Source organism: Hirundo rustica, chromosome 7, assembly GCF_015227805.2.
Source record: "Hirundo rustica isolate bHirRus1 chromosome 7, bHirRus1.pri.v3, whole genome shotgun sequence".
NCBI lineage: Eukaryota > Metazoa > Chordata > Aves > Passeriformes > Hirundinidae > Hirundo > Hirundo rustica.
Genome location: NC_053456.1, coordinates 31,796,031 through 31,819,285, shown reverse-complemented (window position 1 = coordinate 31,819,285; position 23,255 = coordinate 31,796,031). Strand labels below are relative to the sequence as shown.

The 23,255-nt window shown below is 40.4% G+C and overlaps 1 protein-coding gene across 1 annotated transcript in view; it reads left to right on the top strand.

Annotated features, from left to right (window-relative positions):
• FAM171B (family with sequence similarity 171 member B) overlaps nucleotides 1–22,758 on the top strand; it is a 40,323-nt gene extending 17,565 nt beyond the window's left edge. The window contains exons 2-8 of the mRNA XM_040070019.2: nucleotides 3,901–4,134; nucleotides 4,829–4,921; nucleotides 5,216–5,371; nucleotides 7,153–7,320; nucleotides 10,819–10,935; nucleotides 11,508–11,631; nucleotides 11,894–22,758. Coding sequence (XP_039925953.1) covers nucleotides 3,901–4,134; nucleotides 4,829–4,921; nucleotides 5,216–5,371; nucleotides 7,153–7,320; nucleotides 10,819–10,935; nucleotides 11,508–11,631; nucleotides 11,894–13,229 — 2,228 coding nt within the window. The 3' untranslated portion in view covers nucleotides 13,230–22,758. The remainder of the gene's footprint in view (nucleotides 1–3,900; nucleotides 4,135–4,828; nucleotides 4,922–5,215; nucleotides 5,372–7,152; nucleotides 7,321–10,818; nucleotides 10,936–11,507; nucleotides 11,632–11,893) is intronic.
• Nucleotides 22,759–23,255: the final 497 nt, after the last annotated feature.

Below are 23,255 nucleotides of genomic sequence, written 5' to 3'. Positions count from 1 at the left end.
CCAGGCATTACATATTTTTTCTCAATGAAATAAGGTGACATCAGTTTTACTGACCAGGACGTTTCTGAAGTAGTTAAATGTGGTAGAAGGCCTGGTTTCCCTTTGTCTGAATAACTGCTGCATTTGTATGAATGTTTATCAGAGACATTTTAATGCTGTCGGAGCTGGCATTTCCAGTGGACCTGCCAAGAGAGGAGTCCCTTCCTCTGAGGCGGCACAAATCAAATTAGCGAGGACTGAGTTCTTACTTCTAATTGTCGGAGTTCTGTCAAATCTCTTTAATACTGAGATACAGCTGACCCACTTGTGTTTGGCACGTGTCGGTGGCCGGAAAAAAGCGCAAGGTTCACCCGTTGTTTAAGTTTTCAGCTTTGGTTTTGTTAAAAAGTTAACCAATTGTTCATTATTTTTATCTGAATTGGTTTTTTCAGTATATTTTATTGTGATTTAAATGTCCTACTGCGCTTTCCATCATAGCTGAGACTTGAAATTGTCCTTAAAGGCTTGTGAATGAAGATATTTGTAAAAAGAAAAAGAAAGGCAGTATTTTCTTTGCAAATTAGGTGTCTTGAATGTTACTGTGACACTGTTAATAACTGAATGCCATTAAATCCATGATAAATTTGCACATTAAATGGATATGAGACTTGTGAGGGGGTTGGTTTGAGGAGGGAGCTGGTCAGGGGATGTCAAGGCTGGGAAGAAATGATCAGTGCTGTAGGACCAGAATTGCATACAAAGTGAGCTCTGGGGCTCTGGGAATGTCCTGCTTTTAGCTGGGCTGCAACAACTGGTCTGCAAAACTATGGTGAACGTGGCTGTGTGAGTGGAAAATTGTTACTGTTGGATTCTGGCTTTTTTCACTTGGATTTTTAACACGTTACCATTTCACAAGCATTTGGATAGAGGCCTAATGATGCATCCTCATGTCTCCTGTGCTGTTACTGTTGAGGAGTGCAAAGAAAAGGTTTTTTAAAAAGTCTCATCAAAACCATTGCATGGGAGTTTAAAGCTACTTGTTGGCAGAGTCCATTCTAGTTATTGGCAAATCCAAGTGCAGGCAGGACACAACTCCCTCTTGTCAGGGAGACTCTTGTATTAGCACAAAAGATAAGGCCAAAGGCACTGAGAGCTGGGCTTGAGTCTCCTTTAATCTGTGTCTGGATATTCAGGGGCATGAAGTGAACACTTCTCTCGAGTGGCTGCTGCCTGTGTGTGACAGTCACATAGGTGGGGACTCTTCCAGAACTGCCACTGGAGAGCTTTGTCTCAGCGAAAGATTTCAATCCACATTTCCAGCCTGGCTCTGCATCTCCTCAACAGCCCTTCAGGCAGAATGTCACTAGTGGGAAATGCTGTGACAATTTCCCGTAGGAGAAGGATGTAATCAAAGTTCAGCATGGCTAGAAACAGCCAATGATATTCTCCAGTTCACCGTGAGAGAGTGAAAATAGCACAGCTTTCTATGGTTTCACAGTCTTTTTTAAAATATATATTCTTTGGAACCCAAAGGTTCTGGGAAAGTGGGGTTTAATATGACTGTAAGTGAAAGAGATGAGAGGAAGAAATAGTTTTGCACAGAACAACCTTTCAATTTACCAACAGCTGGAGGAGGGCTGTGGCATTTGCCCTCAATCCTGTGTTTTCTTGTCAGGCTTTTTGTCAGCGAGAAATGGAAAATGCTCATTAAAAGTGAAATGATTGAAAAACTCTGTCTTTCTGAGTACATTTTAGGTTTTTTTTGGTTGTTGTTTTGTTTTTTTAAACTGGCTTATTTCAGCTGTTAAAACTAGGCTCTTTTTCTCCTGACTTGATTCCAGCTGTTAAAATACCAGTTTATAACAGGCATTTCTGGTATTCCTTCTTACTGGCATGAGCTTGAATTTCCTCCCACAATATTTCTTACTTTTGAATACCATCTCATGATAGACTCCTGACTTCCAAATGATTACTGGATAATAATATTGTACACAGCCTGTTTCCTCTCCTGTGTAGCCTTTTAACTAGTCATTGGCCAGGGGCAAATGACCTGTTTTTCAAGTTTTGGCAGCCACTGGAATGATGCTGGTATCTGTGTAACTGGATCAATGCCTAGAGGAGCTGTTTGGAGCCTGTAATTTGCTGACATGACATAATTTCCCCCCCCCATTATTACATGATTTAAAACCCCTCCAGGACAGCAATTTAAAGCAATTTTATTCTCATAATATCCTACATAAGAAAAAAAACCCCAAAAAACAGATTACATTGTTCCAGGATTATTGTGCATTTTCTGTTTCATTCTGTCAAATATGTTTGAGGGCCACTGGGTGTTTTTTTTTTTTTGTTTGTTTTTTTTTTGTTGTTGTTGTTGTTTTGTTTTGTTTTGTTTTTGTTTTGTTTTGGGTTTTTTTGTGTTTTTTTGTTTGTTTGTTTGGTTTTTTGTTTTGGTTTGGTTTGGTTTTTTTTAATTTTCCTGAAAATATGTATCAATTTGCTGAAGGAAATGTAGATTTTTTTTTTGTCTAACTTTGTAGGGAATCAATCTGGCACAGCTGGTAAATTTTCACAATGTATGTGGTAAACAGTAATAAATGAGGCCAGCGTAGTTTTTGTTATGTGCAGGTCATTTTTTGCATGAATATACAATATGCTCCATGCATACAATAGATCTAAATAAATACTTATTTCAGAGAGGCCCAACATGGAGGGCATTTCCACTACATACTGAGGTTTTTTTGATGGATTGCACTCGGCTCCTCAAGTCCTATTCATTTAAATCAAGGTCAGTGGCAGTAATCTCTTGGTGCAATGTCAATCTCAATTATAGTGGGGATTACATGATGAAATTGAAGTATGATTTTTGGGTAGATACATTTTAAATAACTTAACTTGACATTTGACCTAAATAAAAATACATGATGAATGTATTTGAAAGTATTAGGGTACAAAGTAGTGCATTGATATTGCATAGTAGTATATCTGTACCCAAAATATTGGAAAAATTGCAATTTAAAATATTTTTAACAGTGATCCACTGATATTTTCATTTCTAACAAAAAATGAACTCTATTCTGGAATTAATGTGGAATTCTGTCCCTTTTCACATACTGTGAAAAGACTCCCTAATAGTTTATTTGACATCAGGGTGGGAGAGAAATTGAATGTGATTCAGAGCACATTGAGACTGTTGTTTAAGTGGATTTATTATTTTCAACATACTTTTTAGTCACTGTAATTATGATCTCTGCAAGACACTGGATATGGTACGAACTATCAGATCCTCTAATTAGAGTAATACTGTTTAGAAGTTGCAGTGTGGGAAGGTGAAAAGTCTGGTGGGAAATGGTAGTTTAAAACATTGAAAAAGGGTCTGGATGCATTTGGTTGCTTTATAATAATGTTACACGTGTAAATATAAAGTTGTTGTCCCACTGTCTGTAGACATCAGGTTCTCTGCCTTTACAAACTCAAGGTGCATGTGTGAAATGTATGTCCCAAGCCAAGGGTTGGATAACAAGACCATCTGTAATATCGGTGTGATATTGCAGAGCACAGTAAATCTCACGTTGTCACAGATGCATTCTTCAAGCTTAACCAAAAAGGGGAAGATTGCTTTGTAATTTGGTTTTGAATGTTGTGTTTGTTTGTTATTTTGGGTTTTTTTTAACTGGTTATTTATTATATTTGCTGAGTTTGATAAACACTTTTTGACTCCTTTCTGCCCCATCTTAAGGTTCTTTGTTGCTCCCTTCTCTGGGGTATATAAATTGTATGGTTACCCCTGCCTTTGGCCAGAGATGGAGATTCACTGTGCACTGGTTGAATAGCGAAGACCTGAACTCCAGGACTTCTTTACAAAACAATGCTCCTTAGCTGTGATGCATTATCATGACCTCCTGTTTTTCTTTTTGTCAATAGGATCTGTTTTTACGCTCAAAGTTCAAGTAAACGACATCATCAGTCATCAGTACCTGCAACAAGCGGTGGTAGAGGTGTTTGTTAACTACACCCTGGCAAATTCTACTGTTACTGGAAACAATGGAGCAGTGTTAATAAAAGTCCCCTACAAATTAGGATTAAGCTTAACTATTGTCTCATACAAGGATGGCTACCTACTGACACCTTTGCCTTGGAAGACTGCGAGAATGCCAAGTACGTAAGCATCTTACAGTCCTATTATTAAACTGTATCTGGCAGTGATTAAATTTCTCTCCTAAGCTGTCTGGGTAGTTGCTGTCAGCTGAACACAACTCCGTGAAGTCAGTCAAGGGAGGTGGTGCCTGTCAATACAGATCTCAGGGTGAACGGTCTGTTAAACTTGTCAAAATTCTGATTACTTTAAACCAGAAAATAGCCCTTTAAAAATCTAAGTGACTTATGTTGTGACACATGGTGAATTCTTAGAATTTTTTTTGCCTAGGGTTAACAAAGAGCTGTTAATTTGTTCTGACAAAAATCCTGTTGACCTGAGTGATTCTTGGAGCGCCAATGCTTTTTGTCCTCTGAGACAGGTATAACACGTTACAGCTCTGCTTCAACAGTGTTTCCTCACAGGTTTTCTTGTTTAACTACGGCATGCTCTTAAAAAAGCACATGATTATTTTTTTAAAAAAGAGACTTTTAAGAATTCTAGACACTTGTTTGTCCACAGAAGGTATAAAACAGAAGCAAACATTCAACAAAGGTCTTTCTGCTTAATTGCTGCTCTGGATAACAGGAGTAATTGATTTAGTCTTCATATGCTCTCTGCTTTATTAACTGCTCTATTCAATAGTTCTTCAGATTTGGAGGCCTTGGAGGATTTTTTTTGGTTGCACAATGTAACAGATATTATCATTTTCCGCAGTATACTCGTCCGTGACGCTCTCATTATTCCCACAAAGTCAAGCTAATATATGGCTGTTTGAAGATACTGTCTTAATTACTGGAAAACTGTCTGGTAAGTTCTGTATATGTAGAGTGTAACTAAACAGTTTGTCACAGCCATCTGTACCCGCGTGGAAAAAAATGAGGCATGGTTTCATTCTCATATCATACATACCTATTTAAAGCCAGATTTTCTGTTAATTATGTAGCTTTACGAGGGGCTGTGGCAAGTGCTAGACTGGAAATACACAAATCAGGGAGAAAATGGGTGAAAACAGGTTGTTATGCGAAGTGGATTTCTGAAGGGTAATAAAAATGCAGTTTGTCTGTTTTACTGTAGCTAAGACAAAATATTACTCTTTTACAGATGCCAAATCTCAACCGAGTGTTCAATTTCCAAAATCTTTAATAAAGCTCCCAGCAAATCATATTGCAAATGTTACAGCCTATCTGACAGTTCCAGAGCAGTTTTTGAAAGTGGACAGCTTTCTCCATACAACAGGAATTATTCTAAATAAATCAGGTATGTGAATATGATGGTTAGGAATTTTAATAAAGAAAGATCATAATATTATAATGCACATGAGTGCACAGTGTTTCAGAAAAACATATGCTTAATTTAAGAGGGCCTGAACCTTCTTCCATTGTATTAGATCATAAAAGCTTTGTTTCCCAGGAGTAAGCTGTAAACATATCAGGTGAGTAATCAGTGTTACTCTATTTTGCTCCATGCAGTATGAGAACATATCTTGCTGCACTGAAATACAGCTTCAGTCTGCTCTTTACATTTATATATCTGTATATGTCTCCATGCTCAGGATTTCATGAGACTGTGGAATTGGTTTAGTAAACACCTTAAAAATGCAATTATAGTCAGACTGTAAAATAGCAAAACCTAAAGAAATCGGTGAAACAGCAGCGATTAGCTTCAGCTGTGGAGTTTCTGCATTTTCACTGGAGTGATTGTTGTAGGGCATTACACCCAGCACCTGGATTGCATGGAACCCCTGCTGGGCTCCCAGTCAGGCAGTCTGGGCAAGTTTGGGACCAAGTGGTCCCTGTGTGTACAGAGCATAGTTTGTAAAAATATTTTCTGTGCCTCTGTTTCACTGAGGGGCACTAAGTGGTTACATGAGTCGTAACTCTGCTCTTATGCCATCGGATTTTTTTAGTATTTGTCATTCTATCAGATAGTGTTTTAATTTGCCTAAGTACAGTAATCTCTGGTAGGTTGTACTGTGTGCACTTCCATCTTTCTTTTGTTCTTTTCTTTCTATTCCCAGTGGATCTGAAGCCATGAGGCTCTTAAATTCATCATGGTGTGGGAAGAGGACACTACATGGCTTATTTAAATTCATCATACTCTATTCTTTAATTTTTATTCCATTAAAGGCAGCATATATACTGATATTTTGACACAGACATTTTAAAATCTTCCTTATCTGTATTTCACCTCTTTAAATGGAAGGCAGAAGGAAGGAAGCATAGGAGAATAAACTGTGTTTATCCTCTCTGAGTTTTCCCTTCAATCTGTCTGGCATGTGTTTTAAATTATTCATACACCCCTAAAGGAATAGACTTCCTTTTAGGGCAGGTGGAAGCTAATTGATATCTGATGTGCCAGGAGTTCTCTCACAACCAGCTTCTAACAGCCTGCATAGATTTAACATTATTCTGCTACTTAGTAATTCTGTTTCAGCTTCTCTCACCATGCTGTCATACTGGGCATTCTGGAACATTTGCAAACTGGTGAAAGGAAAACAAAGGAAAGAAACTTTCAGTCTGCTTTGTAAATGCAACATTTCCTCTAAGTGCTTTGACAGGCCTCATGATTAACTATTCAGTTAATTCTGGCTGCCAAATTAGGAAATTAATCCTTACAGGAGAGATTCCATATGCTTTCAGTTTCAAAGTTATGTACATTGTGGTTACACCAAAATTCTTATATGATCTGTATTTCACATCGGTTAGGTGTTTTGTAATCTGGTTATCTGATGGGAAAACCCCTTCCTCCCCCACCCCAAAACAAGTTCTGCCTCATCATTAATTCTACAGTCAGCACAGAACCTGGATATTGCAAATCTGTTTGTCTTATAGCATCTGTATAGAAATGGCTGTGTTTTGTTTTAATTACAAGTTGTTAAAAGTTCAGAAGGAAAGTAATGTTAATTTTTGTTTGACCAAGTTGGTAACAGCTGACTGTGTAGCTGGATGTGGATGATTGCTTTTAGTAGCTTCATTCTTAATTTATTTCTTCTGAAGTAATCTGTGAATGGAGAATTACAAGATGTTTCTTGCCTTCAGGTTTCAAAAGCATGGAATTAACTCCTCTTGCTGCCATATGTGTGAATGTTCTTTTGGCTGGGAAAGAACTGAATGTAAATGGTCCTGTTCAGGTTACACTTCCTTTTCCCACAACTACTGTAAAATCAGGAGATGCTGTACCTGCCTGGACATTTGATATGAAAATTGGTAAGTGGGTTATTTGTTATTTTGCCTTCTAGCACAGGTGGGTGATGGAACAGCAATGGCACTATTCCATGAGGTGATGATCATTTTTTAATGGACTAGCTTGAATTTTCAAAGGTATTTCCCTGCTTTCATTAGTTCAAAAAGTTTGGTAAAGCTCATTAGCATGCCTGCATTTATTGTACTGGATTTTTATTTTCATGGGAGGCTGAGTGTTCACAGAACGTGTATTTCAGGTGATGTTAAATTTCAAGCCTAGTAGTTGTGTGAATTCCTTCTTAAAAGAAAGCAAACCAGAATTGAAAGTTTGGATGCTTTGTTTCCTTGAGTGTAGCTCTAAAGATCCTTTGATGCTAGATCTAGAATTGCTTTAGTTAACAAAAACAAATCAGAAAGTGAAATGAAGGGGAAATAAGAGTTGTTCAAGGGAACAACATAGTTCTTCCAGTATGCGAAGAGGAGGCTGGGGATTAGTCTTTCTAAACCTTTTGTCAACCCTTCACATCTAATTTTAGTCAAGAGTGAGTAATGAGCTATGTCCACATAACCCATTTAGATGACCTGTATTAGGTGTTGGGTGCATTAGTGTCCTGCATTGCCTCTCACACTTCAGCTTGAAATGTGCAAGTGGGTGAGGAGATCACGTCTTGCTCCTTATCAAGGCAAAAATCTTTTGTTCAGCAGTTGAAGGCACAAGAGAGGGACACCAGCTCTAGCAGAGTGTTGTTTACATGTTCAAGAAACTGATCGTCTTAATGAAAAAAGACAAAACTGAAGAACATGGATTTGAATTAAGGACGTGCTAATAAAATCTGGCTATGCTGTTTTGAGGGGAAAAAGTAAATAGGGCAAGTTCTGGCATAGAAGGTTAAGTCTGTCCTTGCACCTAGAAGACTTTAGAGAAGTAATTGGTGGAAAGAGCACTTTTATTCAAAGAAAGGGTTTTAGTCTGAGGTGGTAAGATATCACCCAGGGTTTAAATTCCTTACTGCCACAGCCACTTTTCCCAGCTCCTGTGCTCATCCTGTGCTGAGTTGTTTTACCTCCCTAAACAAAGCAAAGTCAACACTGTTGTTAAAACAAAGAGTTGACAGAACTAGAGCAGCTTAGGATCGGGTTAGAATATAAACCAGTGTAAGGTGTTTATGTGGGTGTTGAGAGTCCTGCTCAGCATCCCTACACGGGCGTGTCGGCCTTGGGAGTAAAACAGGACCCAGGAGCATGGCATGCTAATCCAACCCCCAATAAAACCAGTCATTTTTTCCTTTCCAATGGGATGAACTTTACAGACATTCCATAAAGGCAAGTTGTTTGTAATGGATGCTGTCTGAGGTGTACTGTTCACATGGAGCCTTCACTGCTGCTTGCTCAGGAGGGGGAAAGGAGAATGGAGAAAAAGGACAGCAATTTTTAGAGCATAATTTAACTTGTACTTTTTCTCCCATTTCTTCCTCTCTGACAGTAAAAAATTGCAACTGTATTTACTTTCTGGATGTTTATTCTTCAGTATGTTCTTTTTATTTTTTTAGCTTTGATCTGGCACATGCTAAATGACTTTTTCCCAAGGTAACTGCGCAATAGCAAGGCATTTTTTAGTCAAAGTTCTGGTGACTGAGGGCAGCTGAACACCTCAGCTCTGCAGCAGGCATTCCAGAGCATCCATAAGGAGCAGCAGGCAGGCCCCCATCTGATTTGAATGCAGAGCTCCTGCTGCACTCAATAGTGAGGCTGTGGCCTCCAAGATGTTGTATATGGGATGTCCCCAGCAAGACACTGACACAATTTTCAACTCTGAAGTCCTCGGGTAATGTGCTGTGATGGTAATCATAGCTCCCATGTCAGCACTGATAGTGGCAAGGGAGCAGGTCTGTGTGTGATGTGGTGTGGGCTGACCCATATGCAGCAGGAAAAAGAAAGAAACTGTTTTCACAGGTCTGCCTGTGCAGTGTTCCTGGGTTTACTCCAAGGGGAGTAGTACTGAGGCTGTTCCTGGAAAATGAGCTTTGGTAACTGTACTCCAGCTGCTGTAAATGCAGCATTTGTTCATCCATATTGAGTGTGGCTTCCCTCTTATGAAATACTCTGCTACATTAGCGCTAAAAGTACTTAGTGGATTTTAGTAGAATTACAAAAACCAGAAAGCTTGCATTCAGCATTAAATTGGGAATTATATCCTTCTGCTTGGATGTCAGCAAACCACAGAGAAAATGGGCTTACTCATGAATCACATTTTAGTATTTTTTTTAATACCAAGTGTTTTCTGCGGGGTATATTGGGGTGATTTTCTGAAAGGGACCACAAACATTGTATAGCTTCTTATGGATTTTTTCAGTCAAGATAGAACTTCTGGAGACCTAGAAATTATTTTTGCCTTTTATACAATGCTTGCTGGTATTACTCCTGACTCTGGACAAGGTTTCTCAGGTGACTGAGAAAGCACTTCAGAGCTCTATGTGGTTCCTGCTGCCTTTCCCCTCTGCCAGCCATCACAAGAACCAGGAGAAGGCTGAATGTTTTACTGCTAAATGGTATTTTCTGTGTGTGCCTGTGCATATGAGCATCTGTGGCAGGTGTCCATCCTTATCTTTACCTCCTGGTTGGAAGATTCTTACTTTTCCTTTGCTGAAAGAAGGGTCCTGGAAGAAAATCAAATTGAAATTCATATAAGCTCCAGCTTACTGGAGTTACACTGTTTTCATACTTTGATTATTGGTGTTTTAAAAAAGCTGGTGGTTCTCTCTACCTCTCAGTATTTGCAGGTTGAATATGTAAGGTTGATTACATGAGGCTGTTTTCTGTCCTTAGAATTTCACAAATGGCCCACAATAAACATGTTTAAGTGAGTTAAGTATAATTCTCTCTCTCCTAATGGATGCTTTATTAATTGTAGAAGCTGGCATACTATAATACCTTTCCTTTTCTTTGCCAAACAGATGGTGTGGAATCTGTGTCCTAACAACAGCACTTCCTTGGGCTAACTGAACCGTTACAGCCTCAGGGCAGGGAGGAGAAGAGAAACATTCAAGACAAACATTGTTTATCCTATTGCAGCTTGATAAGATTAAAATATTTCCTCACTAAGTTCTATTAGCTGATGTTAAACTTCTGTTCTTATGCATCAGTTGCCTGCTCCCTCATTTTTTAGTCTTGGCCTTCATGCATGCTGAAGGTCATATAACAGGCTTTTTCAAATTATTTGTGTGCATATCTGTGAAAGACAGTTATTAATAAGAAAAGAAACATTAAGTTTACTTCTGGTAGGTAATGTTGATGCTTTGTTTCAAAGTAAACAGCCACAGAGGGATATTTGCAATGAAATTGTCAGGAGAGGAAGTTTGCCTGTTGAGCTAAAGCCGTGTAATAAACAGTGGCTAGGTCAGAAGTGTCAGTTTTTCCTGTGACCTTGTGTATTTTTGGTAATGCCCCAATAGCTGATGGTTTGAGGTATAGAAGAATCCTGCATGGCACGTACAATCTTTTGTCCTTTTATTTCTTCCTCAGGTGCTTGGGTAAACCGTGGGCTAGGAATGGTCAGGGAAGTGGATGGTCAGTTAGTATGGACATACACTGCTCAGCACTTGGGCTACTGGATAGCAGCTCCACTGCCTGGAACAAGAGGTATGGCAACAGCTGGCCAAGCAATTCCTGAATGCTTGCATTTGATTACTGCATTTAACAGCAGGAAGGGACAAGTGGCATGCAACTTCCCCGCTTGGATGACTTTTGTTTGAGTCCTTACAGTGATTTTCTTGCATGTTTTGAAAATTCATATGAAGAGATCTATCAGAGAAACGGTGTAGCTAATTCCAAAAACAGATAGCACTCTCTGACAGAGTGCTAAGTAGAAAATGTAGACCACTCTTCCAAGTTAGTTTGGACAATTAATGCATACATATAATTAGTCTAAACAATGAATATATTAATATATTAATACAAATATAATTTGTCTGGAATGAAGTAGATGTCATGGTAAGGCTTTAGTACTTGAGCTGAACCTGTCATTATATTGTAACCTGTTTGTATATTTTCTAGTTTGCTGAAATAGCAAGGTGAAAAGGGAAGGATGAACATAATACCATTGGAACACAAAATCACTGGAAAAGTACCCTTCAATTTATTAGCTCTGCACATCAAGTGGGATCATTTGGTTTTAAGAACTAATGCTTGTCTTGTTTTGTTTGATAATCTAGAATCCATTATTAGTGCTGTTTCCAAGGACATAACAGCCTATCACACCGTGTTCCTTACGGCCATACTGGGTGGAACTGTTGTCATTATCATTGGATTTTTTTCTGTTCTTCTTTGTTACTGCAGGTAAGCCAAAGAAGTTCCAGTGAGCTCATTATGAGTGGAGTTAGAAGTTGATAAAATAGTCTTTTCAGGTTAAGGCTTGTTTTCTTAGCTGAACTGTAATGTGTAGCCTAATACTTTGTTTTTTAAATTACAGTTGTTACACAACTTCATTTTAAGTCTTTGATGTCAAATTATAGTACAAATTCTTAACCAAAGTCTAACCTTTAGCTTTGGTAGTCAACAGTTCAGTGCTCTGCAGTCACCTTGCGTCTCTTTTGTATAGGGATAAATGTCGTCGGACACAGAAGAAGGAAAAAAACACAACCAAGCTGGAGGTCATAAAAAAAGACCAGACAACATCAACAACTCACATAAATCACATCAATGCTGTCAAAGGGTCTTTAAAGCTGGAGGATAAGTCACAGTTATATACACCGAAGATTTCTTCATACAGCCCTCAAAGAAGGCTGTCCACAGACACAGAAGATGGAAAATCACAAGACAAATTTAAAATATACTCAGAGGATGCTTCTTATCAGTCATCCTGTCAGATTGGTCAGGCAGGAAATTCAGCCCTTTCAGTGGAGCCTAGTGCTGCAGTGAGGCTTTTACAGCAGCCCAAGCACAGTAACAGTACTATTTCCCAGGCTCCTCGGGACATTCCAGACCAAACCAGATATCTTTCACTGAAAGAGGAGATGTACGGGCTTTCCCATATCCCAGAACATCTAATGCATATTTACAATCAGCCTATTGCTATTCTTCAAACCTCAGACCTTTTCCACTCCCCAGAACAACTGCATCCCGCTAAATCAGCAACTTTGCCCAGGAAAGGGCAGCTGGTGTATGGCCCCATGATGGAACCCGTGAATCGCGACGCTTACATGCAAACACTCCCCAAAATGCCAGTGCACTCTCATCCCCAGCCTTCTGCCTGCAGAGATGAGAACGGTGCCCTGGATGGTGAAGAGGGCTTACCTTCCCAAACATCCAACTGGGGCCGCTACACCAACAGCTTACTGGAATCTGTCTCTGTTCCTGGGACACTGAACGAAGCGGTCGTAATGACTCCATTTTCATCCGAACTTCAGGGGATTTCAGAGCAAACGTTGCTGGAGCTCTCTAAAGGAAAACCATCTCCACATCCTAGAGCATGGTTTGTGTCCCTGGATGGAAAGCCAATTGCTCAAGTGAGGCATTCTTTCATAGATCTGAAAAAGGGCAAAAAAACTGAGAGTAATGATACCAGTCTGGACTCTGGTGTGGACATGAATGAGCATCATCCTAACAGGAAACTGGAGAGAGAGAAAACTTTCATTAAAAGTATGCCACATTCTAAGATTCTTTACTTGGAAGATCTGGATCTGAGTAGCAGTGAAAGTGGGACCACTGTTTGCACTCCAGAGGACCAGGCTGTGAGACACATTATGGAAGGAGGGAATGGGCCAGTCCTAGAACAGCACGATGAGGAAGGTCTAAGGAAAAAATCTCTACCAGGAAGTCATGAATCTGGTATCCCTTCTGCTAAAAAAAGGGATAGACCGCCCCTCATGAAAAGAGATAGCAAAACCAATATCTGGAAGAAAAGAGAGGAGAGGCCGCTTATTCCTATAAATTAAAACACAATGTGCTTTGTGCTGTTGCTCTCCCTGCTGGTTTTTGATCTCTTGCCTGCTTCTGTAATTCTGCAGTGTTGGGTTAACAAGGGAAATGCTGTTTTCTAGTATCAAGAAAAGTTTCTTTTTTTTTAACATATAGATTGAGTTACCAAACTTCAGCTGGGCAATTGATATTCCATGTGAATTGAAAACAGAGAAATGCTATTATTAAACTTTTCCAGTTCCTAATTTTAGTGGAAGTATGGGGAAGGCCCACATTTTACTTAGCCTGTCATTCTTGGACACACCTTTGGGAATGCACAGTGAGAAATGTAGGCACATGATTTAATTTTTTGTACTTGTTGCTAATGCAATGGTAGCCTAGTTAAAACCATTCCTCAGCCTTGTTCCTAATCGTGACCATCTGTACAGTATTTTATATGTGAACTTTTCTAGGGATCCGTTACTACTCCTTTGTATAATGTGAAATGTTTCATGCATCAGTCCCACGACACCAGCAGATGAGCTCTGTTGGGTCCATCAGCAGAGCTCCATAGCATTACTGCCCTCCCTGTGTGCCCATCCATGTGCAATTCCATAAAACAGTGGGGAAGGGGAAGTGTACAAGTGTGGCTGCTGCAGTTCATGGTCCCTGCTATCTTAGAGATGTTGCCCATCTGCTTTGTTATGGCCCCTGGATGTTGAAGGCTGACATCGGCTATGAAGGGTCCACGTCCAGCAGAAAAGGACTAGTTCTGGTAGCATTTGAAGCTGCAGCTACTCCTGAACCCAGTGTCATGTTTTGGCTTCTTTGTCAGTGAACACCTACTCTTCTGCACGCTGTTGGGCCAGCTGTCCTCCAGAATATAGCCTTGAATCTCTGCATATTTGCAAGCGAGAGTTTGGCCCATGATGAAGAGTGCAAGATTAGACAAATCATGCCTTGGAAATAGGTTCTTGAGCAGGAAAGCTCAGCACCGTTGCTTTTTATTTTATGTTTAAAACAATGGGAGATCATTTGAGGTTTATGTGCCTATATTTTGCCAGCCTGAGCTGCTTTTGTCTAGGTTTGCAGAGGAGTTAAACAGGCTTTAAAAGTTAGGTGGGAGGGTTTATGAGCATGAGACAGCAGATTGCAAAATTTGGTCTATAATGCAATACAAATACTATTTATGACTCATCTTAGAGTTAAATTTACCAAAAGTCATGAATGCATGAATTTTAACTAAGATATGTATAGAGGAAGGAAAGGCCATCAGAATATTATTTAATTTTAATGTTCATCCTGTCAAAATAATAATTTCAACTTTGGCTAACAGAAAAATGGATGCATCTCTTAATGTGCTTCATATAGCAAACAGAATGTATTTCTGTGGCTTTGAGGATGTTTCCCCGGTGAAATAAGTTCCAGCATTTTGGCTTTGGCAGTTTGATTATAAATCATCCTAAAAAGGCTTTATAAATATTTCTCTTAGAGCTTGGTTAAGGTTCTGTACCAAGACTCAAACATACAATGGCTATATTTGAATTGTGATGTGAGTGGTGCTTGGTTGTCTGCCCTGTAGTACACTCAAGAGTTGGGAAGGTTCCTATGCAGCTGGGCTTCTGGGAATATTTACTCAGGAAATATTACTGTGAAGTATGTCTGTTGTGTTGAGATTGTCAGTTGTCTGGTGCTGTTTCTAGAAGAATACAGAAGGTAACCAGGGTGGTACCAGCAGTGCATCAGTCCAAACTGAGCTTTTGCTTCATGAACAAAATGTCCTATTGGGTTCACAAGTATGGAAGTGCAAATTAAGTTTGAGATAGGTGTGTGTGTGGTGGGTTGACCTTGGCTGGATGTCAGGCGCCCATCAAGCTGCTCTATTGCTCCCCTTTCCCAGCTGGACAGGGGAGAGAAAATAAGATGGAAAGCAACTAGATTGAGAAACAGCAGTTTGCTAAGGCAAAAGTAGAAGTTTGTGTTTGCAGAAAGAGGAAAAAAATAGGTTTGTTCTCTACTGCTTGTCAGCAAGCAATGTGTGGCTGAACCCTGGGAAGCAGGGTTTCAACTCTTGTAGTAGTTGCTCCAGAAGGCAAACCTTGTAAGTAACAAATGCCCCCACCCCCTCCTTTCCTTAGCCTTCATATGTGGAATATCTCTTTGGTTAATTTGGGTCAGCTGGCTTAGTAGTGTTCCCTGCCAGGATCTTGCCCACTCGCAGCCTACTGCTTGGGAATGTTGAGAGTCAGCGCTGATGCTGCGCCAGCCCTGCTCAGCAGTAGCCAAAACACTGGTGTGTTATCAACACCTCTCCAGCTCCCAGTGCAAAGCACAGTGCTGCAAAGGCTGCTATGGGAAGTGAACTCCAGCTCAGCCATATGCAGTATCCATGGGCAGCACCATCACAGATGGGAATCTTGGCTCCAGTGCCTGAGCACCTCCTTCCCCTCCTTCGGCACTCACCTTGGTGCCTGTAGAGTTGCTCCTCTCACATGTTTTCACTCCACTCTTCTCTGGCCACAATTACAACTGCACCATAACTTTTTTTTTTCCTTCTCAAATCTGTTATCACAGAGGTGTCACCATCATTTGTGATTGGCTCAGCCTTGGTCAGCAGTGGCTCTGTCCTGGAGCTGCTGGCATTGGCTCTGCTGGACATTGGGGAAGCTTCTGGCAGCTTCTCACAGAAGCCACCCCTGTAGACCTGCCCCCCACTATCAATCAAAACCTGCCCACCCAAACCCAATATACACGGTGGAGCAACTGTCCCCCTGCAACTTACGGAGTGCAGATATCCACCTGCGTCCTGGGGAGGATGCATGAAAGAGGCTGTGAACCTGTGGGAAACCTGTGCTGCATTAAGCTCCTGGCAGGACCTGCAGAGAGAAGAGCCATGCTGCAGCAGGTTTCCTGGTAGTGCTTGTGGGGACTCATGCTGGAGGCAGGCTGTGCCTGAAGGACTGCACCCTGTGGAACAGTGAGCCATGTTGGAGCGGTTTGTGGAGAACTGTTGCCCCTGAGAAGGACTCAAGTTGGTGAAGTTCATGGAGAGCAGCATCCCGTGGGAGGGACCTATGCTGGGGCAGGGGAAGGACTTGTGTCCTTGGGCAGCAGCAGAAACACTGAGTGATAAACTGTCCAATTCCTGTCTCTGTGTCACTGCAGGGAGGAGGTAAAGCTGGGAAAGAGGGAGGGGTGGGGGGAAGGTGTTTCTAGGATTCATTTTACTTGTCATTATCCTGCTCTGGTTTTGTCAGTAATAAATATCCCCAAGGTGAGTGAGCCTGTTTTGCCTGTGACAGTTCTCAGTGAGTGATCTCTCCCAGTCCTTATCTCCGTTCATGAACCTCATTGTATTTTCTCTCCTCTGTCCAGTTTGTGCAAGGGATTGGTAAGAGTGGCTTTGGTGGGTGCCTGACATCTAGCCAGGGCCAAACCACTACAGTTTGCAAATAAGTCTGTAATTAAACTGGTCTAAAGAACCTAAAAGAGGTTTAATTATGATTCATCTATTTCTGATGTGAAGATAGCTTGTCATATTAGGATGCCTTTGGTTCTTTCTAGGTAACAGGAATTTTGTTGTCCAAGACCAAATATATTTTCACAAAACTTTTGGTTTTTTTTTAATGTGCTGTTCTACTTGATTTTTATACGACTTTCTAGGCCCAGATATTGATCATTTGCTTTGTTGTATACATTAGTAGGAATCAATTTATATATGCACATTTCTTCTGAAAGCTGCTCTTAAGGTTCAACATTGCCCTGTTTGGAGAGTTGCACTGGTTCTGAAGGCTCCCTTTTCAAAAAGAGATTATTATACTTTTTGTTGAACATAATAGAAAATCCCTAACAAGCTAATGGTTTTGAGAAATTCATATCAAGTTCATACATCTTTACTTGAAATTTTGTTCACCTATGGTAATATTTCAGATTTTTTAAAGGCATTTTTCACAGAATCACAGAATTTTTAGGTTGGAAGAGACCTTCAAGATCATCGAGTCTGACACATCTCTAATACCTCAACTAGACCATGACACGAAGTGCCACGTCCAGTCTTTTTTTAAACACATCTAGGGATGGTGACTCCACCACCTCCCCGGGCAAGCCATTCCAGTACTTTATCACTCTTTCAGTGAAAAACTTTTTCCTAATATCCAGCCTATATCTCCCTTGTCGCAGCTTGAGACTGTATCCTCTTGTTCTGTCTGTTGCTGCCTGAAGGAAGAGACCAGCCCCCAGCTTACCACAGCCACCCTTCAGGAAGTTGTAGAGAGTGATAAGGTCACCCCTGAGTCTCCTTTTCTCCAGGCTAAACAACCCCAGTTCTCTCAGTTGTTCTTCATACGGCTTGTGCTCCAAGCCCCTCATCAGCCTCGTTGCCCTCCTCTGGACGCGCTCAAGCATCTCAACGTCCTTCCTAAACTGAGGGGCCCAGAACTGGACACAGCACTCAAGGTGTGGCCTGACCAGTGCAGAGTACAGGGGAAGAATGACCTCCCTGCTCCTGCTGGCCACACCATTCCTGATACAGGCCAGGATGCCATTGGCCCTCTTGGCCACCTGGGCACACTGCTGGCTCATGTTCTGCCACTGGCACCAGCACCCCCAGGTCCCTTTCCTCCTGGGCACTGTCCAGCCACACCATCCCCAGCCTATAACGCTGCAGGGGGTTATTGTGGCCAAAGTGCAGGACTTGGCACTTGGACTTATTAAACCTCATCCGATTGGACTCTGCCCATCTGTCCAACCGTTCCAGGTCTTTCTGCAAAGCCCTTCATCCTTCCAACAGATTGACATACGCTCCCAGCTTAGTGTTATCTGCAAATTTACTAATGAAAGACTCCATGCCTTCATCCATGTCATCAATAAAAATATTGAACAGAACTGGCCCCAGCACAGGCCCCTGAGGGACACCATGGGTGCCTGGCTGCCAGCTGGATGTAGCACCGTTCACCACCGCTCTCTGGGCCCGGCCATCCAGCCAGTTCCTAACCCAGTGAAGAGTGCTCCTGTCCAAGCCATGGGCTGCCAGCTTTTCCAGGAGTGTGCTGTGGGAGACAGTGTGAAAAGCCTTGCTGAAGTCCAAATAGACAACACCCACAGCCTTCCCTGCATCCACCAGGCGGGTCACCTGGTCATAAAAGGTGATCAGGTTGGTCAAACATGACCTACTCCTCCTAAACCCATGCTGGCTGGGTCTGATACCCTGGCCATCCTGTAAGTTCTGTGTGATGGCACTTAATATAAACTGTTCCATTATTTTGCCAGGTACTGAGGTCAGGCTGACTGGTCTGTAATTACCAGGATCCTCCTTCGCACCCTTTTTGTGAATGGGTGTCACATTGGCCAGCTTCCAGTCATCCAGAACCTCACCAGTGAGTCAAGACTGATGGCAGATGATGGAGGGTGGCTTAGCAAGCTCATCTGCCAGCTCTCTCATCACTCTGAGATGGATCCCATCTGGTCCCATAGATTTATGGATATCCAGGCATTTCAGCAGTTCTCTGACTGCCTCCTCTTGGATAATGAGGGGACCATTCTGCTCCCTGACACCATCTACCAGCCCAGGAGGGCAGTTGTCTTGAAGGCAAGTCATGTCCTCACTAAAAACTGAGGCAAAGTAGGCATTAAGCACTTCTGCCTTCTCCTCATCTGCAGATATTAAGTTCCGTCCCTTGTCCAGTAAAGAACAAAGGTTGGTCTTACCCTTCCTTTTAGCATTAATATATTTGTAAAAACATTTTTTATTATCCTTTACAGATGTTGCCATTCTAAGTTCAAAATGAGCTTTGGCCTCCCTCATTTTTTTCCTACATGCTTTAGGAGCTCCCTTAAATACTTCCTGAGAGACCTGACCCCTCTTCCAAAGCTGATACATCCTCTTTTAATTCCTAAGTTCCTCCAAAATCTCCTTGCTCATTGAGGCTGGACATTTACCCCGTTGACTTATCTTTTGGCACACAGGGGCAGTCTGTTCCTGTGCCCTCAAGATCTCTATTTTGAGGCATGCCCAGCTTTCCTGAACTCCATTGTTTTTAAGGGCTGCTTCCCAAGGGATGCTCTGAATAAGTCTCCTAAAGTCTGCCCCCCGGAAGTCCAATGCAAGAGTTTTATTGGTGCTCCTCCTGACTTCACCAAATATTGAGAACTCTATTATTTCATGATCACTCTGCCCCAAGCAACCTCCAACCACCACATCTCCCACCAGTCCATCTCTGTTTGCAAACAGCAGATCTAACATAGTCCCTCCCCTGGTGGGCTCACCCACCAGCTGCAACAAAAAGTTGTCCTCCATACACTCTAAAAATTTCCTGGACTGCCTCTTTTCTGCTGCATTAAGTTCCCAGCAGATGTCTGGTAGGTTGAAGTCACCACAAGAACAAGGGCTGATGATCCTGAAACATTACCTAGCTGCTTATAGAATAAGTTATCCACCTCTTCCTGGTTGGGTGGACGATAACAGAGTCCCAGCAGGATGTCAGCCTTGTTGGCCTTCCCCTTAATTCTTACCCATAGGCATTCAACTCCATCTTCCGTAGTTTCAATTCCTACAGTATCAAAAGTCTGATTAATATAAAGGGCCACCCCTCCACCTCTTCTTCCTTGCCTGTCTCTTCTGAAGAGCTTGTAGCCATTAAGTGCAGTGCTCCAAGCCATGTGAGTCATCCCCCCATGTTTCCGTGTTGGCAACTTACATCATAGCTCTGCTTACATCTGCACCATGGCCTCCAGCTCTTCTTTTCATTGTATAGACCAAAAAGACCTAATTTCTCAAACTTATATAGTCAAAAAATACAGACTACTGTAAATGGCTTTATTTACGTGAGTTCCAAGGAAACAAGTTTGGCACTCCATTGTTCTCATTCTCTGACAGAGTAGGTATCTGGTCATCAAAGGAAAAGGAGTAGAAATCCAATACTAAAATTATTATGATTTATATGCATACAGAATATTTCAGAATATATTATGTCAGTCTTCACATTCCAGCTGTATGTTGGAATTCATGCACTGGAAAGACCTGTATTGCCTGCTAGAGGTTAGAATTCTTTTTTGTTTTAGATCATTAAAAAAAGGAGTTTGACCATGTTGAGGTCTAAAAATTTTAATTCCACAAGAAATTCTACATGATGTGTAACATGTGGAGAAGACAGAATGTCACAGTGAAGTTTGTTTTGGTAGAAAACTAATAGTTTTCTGTATTTCTCCTTATGATTTCAACATAGGAATTTATAAGAATCACTGAATTTTTTCTTTTCAGATTTTTTGTTTTTCTGTTGGCTCTTTGTGGCATTAACAGACCATTAAAATGCTGGTGCTAGAATTAGGCATATGCAAGAATTAGCAAGGATTTGTGGCACACGAGTTCTTGGAAAGGCTAAGTCAAAACATTCAGAGATTTTGACTTAGAATCTGGAGGTTGTTTACCTTGAGAAGTGGGCTGGTCTTTGAGCCCCTTCTAAGGAGAGAGGAATAAGAAGGGAAAATTGGAAAGGAAACAGCTTTTTTCTGATGCTAGTTTGCAAACTGATATGTGTTTGTGCTTTGGTGGAATCAATTCTTTCTGAACACAAATGTTTGCAAGGGTTCTGGCTCAGTTCTTTACATGGCTCATCTTGAGCTGTCAGCTTTGGCAAGAAAAGTCCTTATTTGTGTACATATAGTTTTAAGTGCAAACTCATTGACAGTAATTTTTAGATTGTAATCAAATGCTAGATATTATAGATTAAAAAAAAAAAAGTGGAGGAATCACTTAAAAATCACATTTGATCAATTTGATTAAGAGGAAAAAAAAAAAAAATCTTTATAGTACGGTCAGAAAATAGAACCCTGATATTACAAACCTGAAAGTAAAAATTTTGTGTTGGTTAGGAACATTATTTACCACTATAAAGCTAGAGATGACGCACCAAAAATAATCCAGGGTCTAGAAATGTTTAGTTGTCTCCTTTGTTTTTATGCAGTAATTTGTACCAAAGAGGATGAAATGAATGGGCACCAGTATAAATTCTTGTTAGTTAAAAGGTGACAAAGTTTCACAATGCTCCTGATCAAACACTGTGCAAATGAAAAGGCAGTGCACTACATCTGCTGTCTAGTATTTTACATGAGGAAAACCTGGAGATAAATTAGCCTGCTGAAGTGCCTTTCTCTTTCATCAGACTTATTTTATCAGTGGGACACATGACTATCTGAAAAGAAGAATGTTTTTTTTTCTGTTAGCCAAAACTCCCCTGAATTCATGCAATTATGTAGCTTTTATAATATTTTAAAAGGCAGATGTAGTGGTTTTTATGTTGGAATACTGATTTCTGCATGTTGATGATGATGGTAATTGTTGTAAAACCTGGATTTTGTATTTTATGTTTGAAAAGAAATTTTAAAAAATATATCTTTAGCAATCTGAACAGTAGTGTCTTTTAAAAATGCACATATGGGATCTGATTCAACTTTGTATGTCAAGTGCAAGCATCTTGAAGTCACTGGATTTACAGGTATGAAACTGACTGTGATATTTTCAAAAATGAAATGAATATAAGTTTATATATAAACACTATTATAATGATAAAAGTCCTTTTTTCAGCTGCTAACTTTGCTTGCCAGTAGCAGCAGAAATTTTATGGTGATGGGTACGTAATTCTTATTTTATAGAACCAATTTTTATGTCAATTTGGAGCCTAACCTGCTTTGGTTTTTAATTCCCCCCCCCCCTTTTTTTTTTTTTTAATTTTAAATTCAGTGATATTATGAAAACACAATACTATGCCTACGGAGTTAAAAGATGAGTGTTCTTTGATGGTACTTTGTACTAATTTGTGCCACACCTCTAACAGTAGGCAGCTACATTTGTGTTAAAGAATTTATATAAAAGGTGGTTTAAAGGACTTGAATCTGAGCTTTGTTTTCTTCTAAAAGCAGTATTCATTGTGTTCTGGAAAAAAAAAAAAAAAAAAGCTTCAGGTTTTTTTAAGGCTGGCAGGGCAAAACTCTGTCATTTCTTGTTGTGCTAGCACTCTCAGCCTGAAAACTGTTTTACCAAATGAAATTTTTCAGTCAGTTTTAGGACTTACTGAACATTCCTGTACTCCCCCTCTCCAAAACATCCTGATATTTTATTCCCCAGGTAATCGATTTAGTTCCTTTGAAGCACTTGTTGCACTTCAGTCCATGTTAGAACAGTACTATTTTTACATGTCACTGTGTAGAAAGGCAGTTTGTAGTGCTCATTAGAGCATGTTGTTCATACAAAGCCTAGCTCTGGATGTTGCAAGGCAGGTGAACTCATGGCACCGACTTACTCACCACCTTGGATTCTGGAGCCTTATATTCAACAAAAGCTTCATGACCTTGGCAATTACTTTCAAAAACTCTCTAGTATGGATATTGTTTATGTAAAACATTCTTGATATTGGCATCCTGGTTTTAAGTATTTCTACCTTTTTATATTTTGTCAGAGGTGTCTTTTCAACTCTATTTACTACAGTATCAGTGTATCTGTTGCTGAAAATGTAACTAAGATTTGTAAAATGTTACAGCTTATGCAATACAATAAAACATTTGAAAAAGTTATCCATGCCTGAAATTTTATTTGGGCATCTTTGAAGCCATATGTTGGGGGCAGAACCAAATTAACTGTTCCTCTAATTGAATGATTTCTGTTAACTATGCTAATTTGTTCAGCCTTTAAAATTGTTGGAGTCCTGTATTGTGTGCATTTTGCCACACTTGCGCCTGAAGGACCTTCATTGAAGGTAACCACATTTTCTCACTTAATATTGTTCGGCTTGTGATATTAGGCATCAAAGTCAGTTACAATAAGGCAGAGAAGTAAGTGACAAGCTGTAGGATACACTCAAAGGCTGTCACAATATTGGTTTAAAAATATTTATTGTAGCACTTTCCTGTGCTGGAAATGCTCTGCAGTTATTACAAGGGTTTCCAAGGCAGCGGTTCAGTCTTGTTTTCTCTGTTGCATTCACAAGTTGTTTAGTTTCTAAATTCTATTAAAATGAGAACAAGAAGTCCATGTTTTCCTCTGTAAAGCGGACATTTCACTGCAGAGCCAT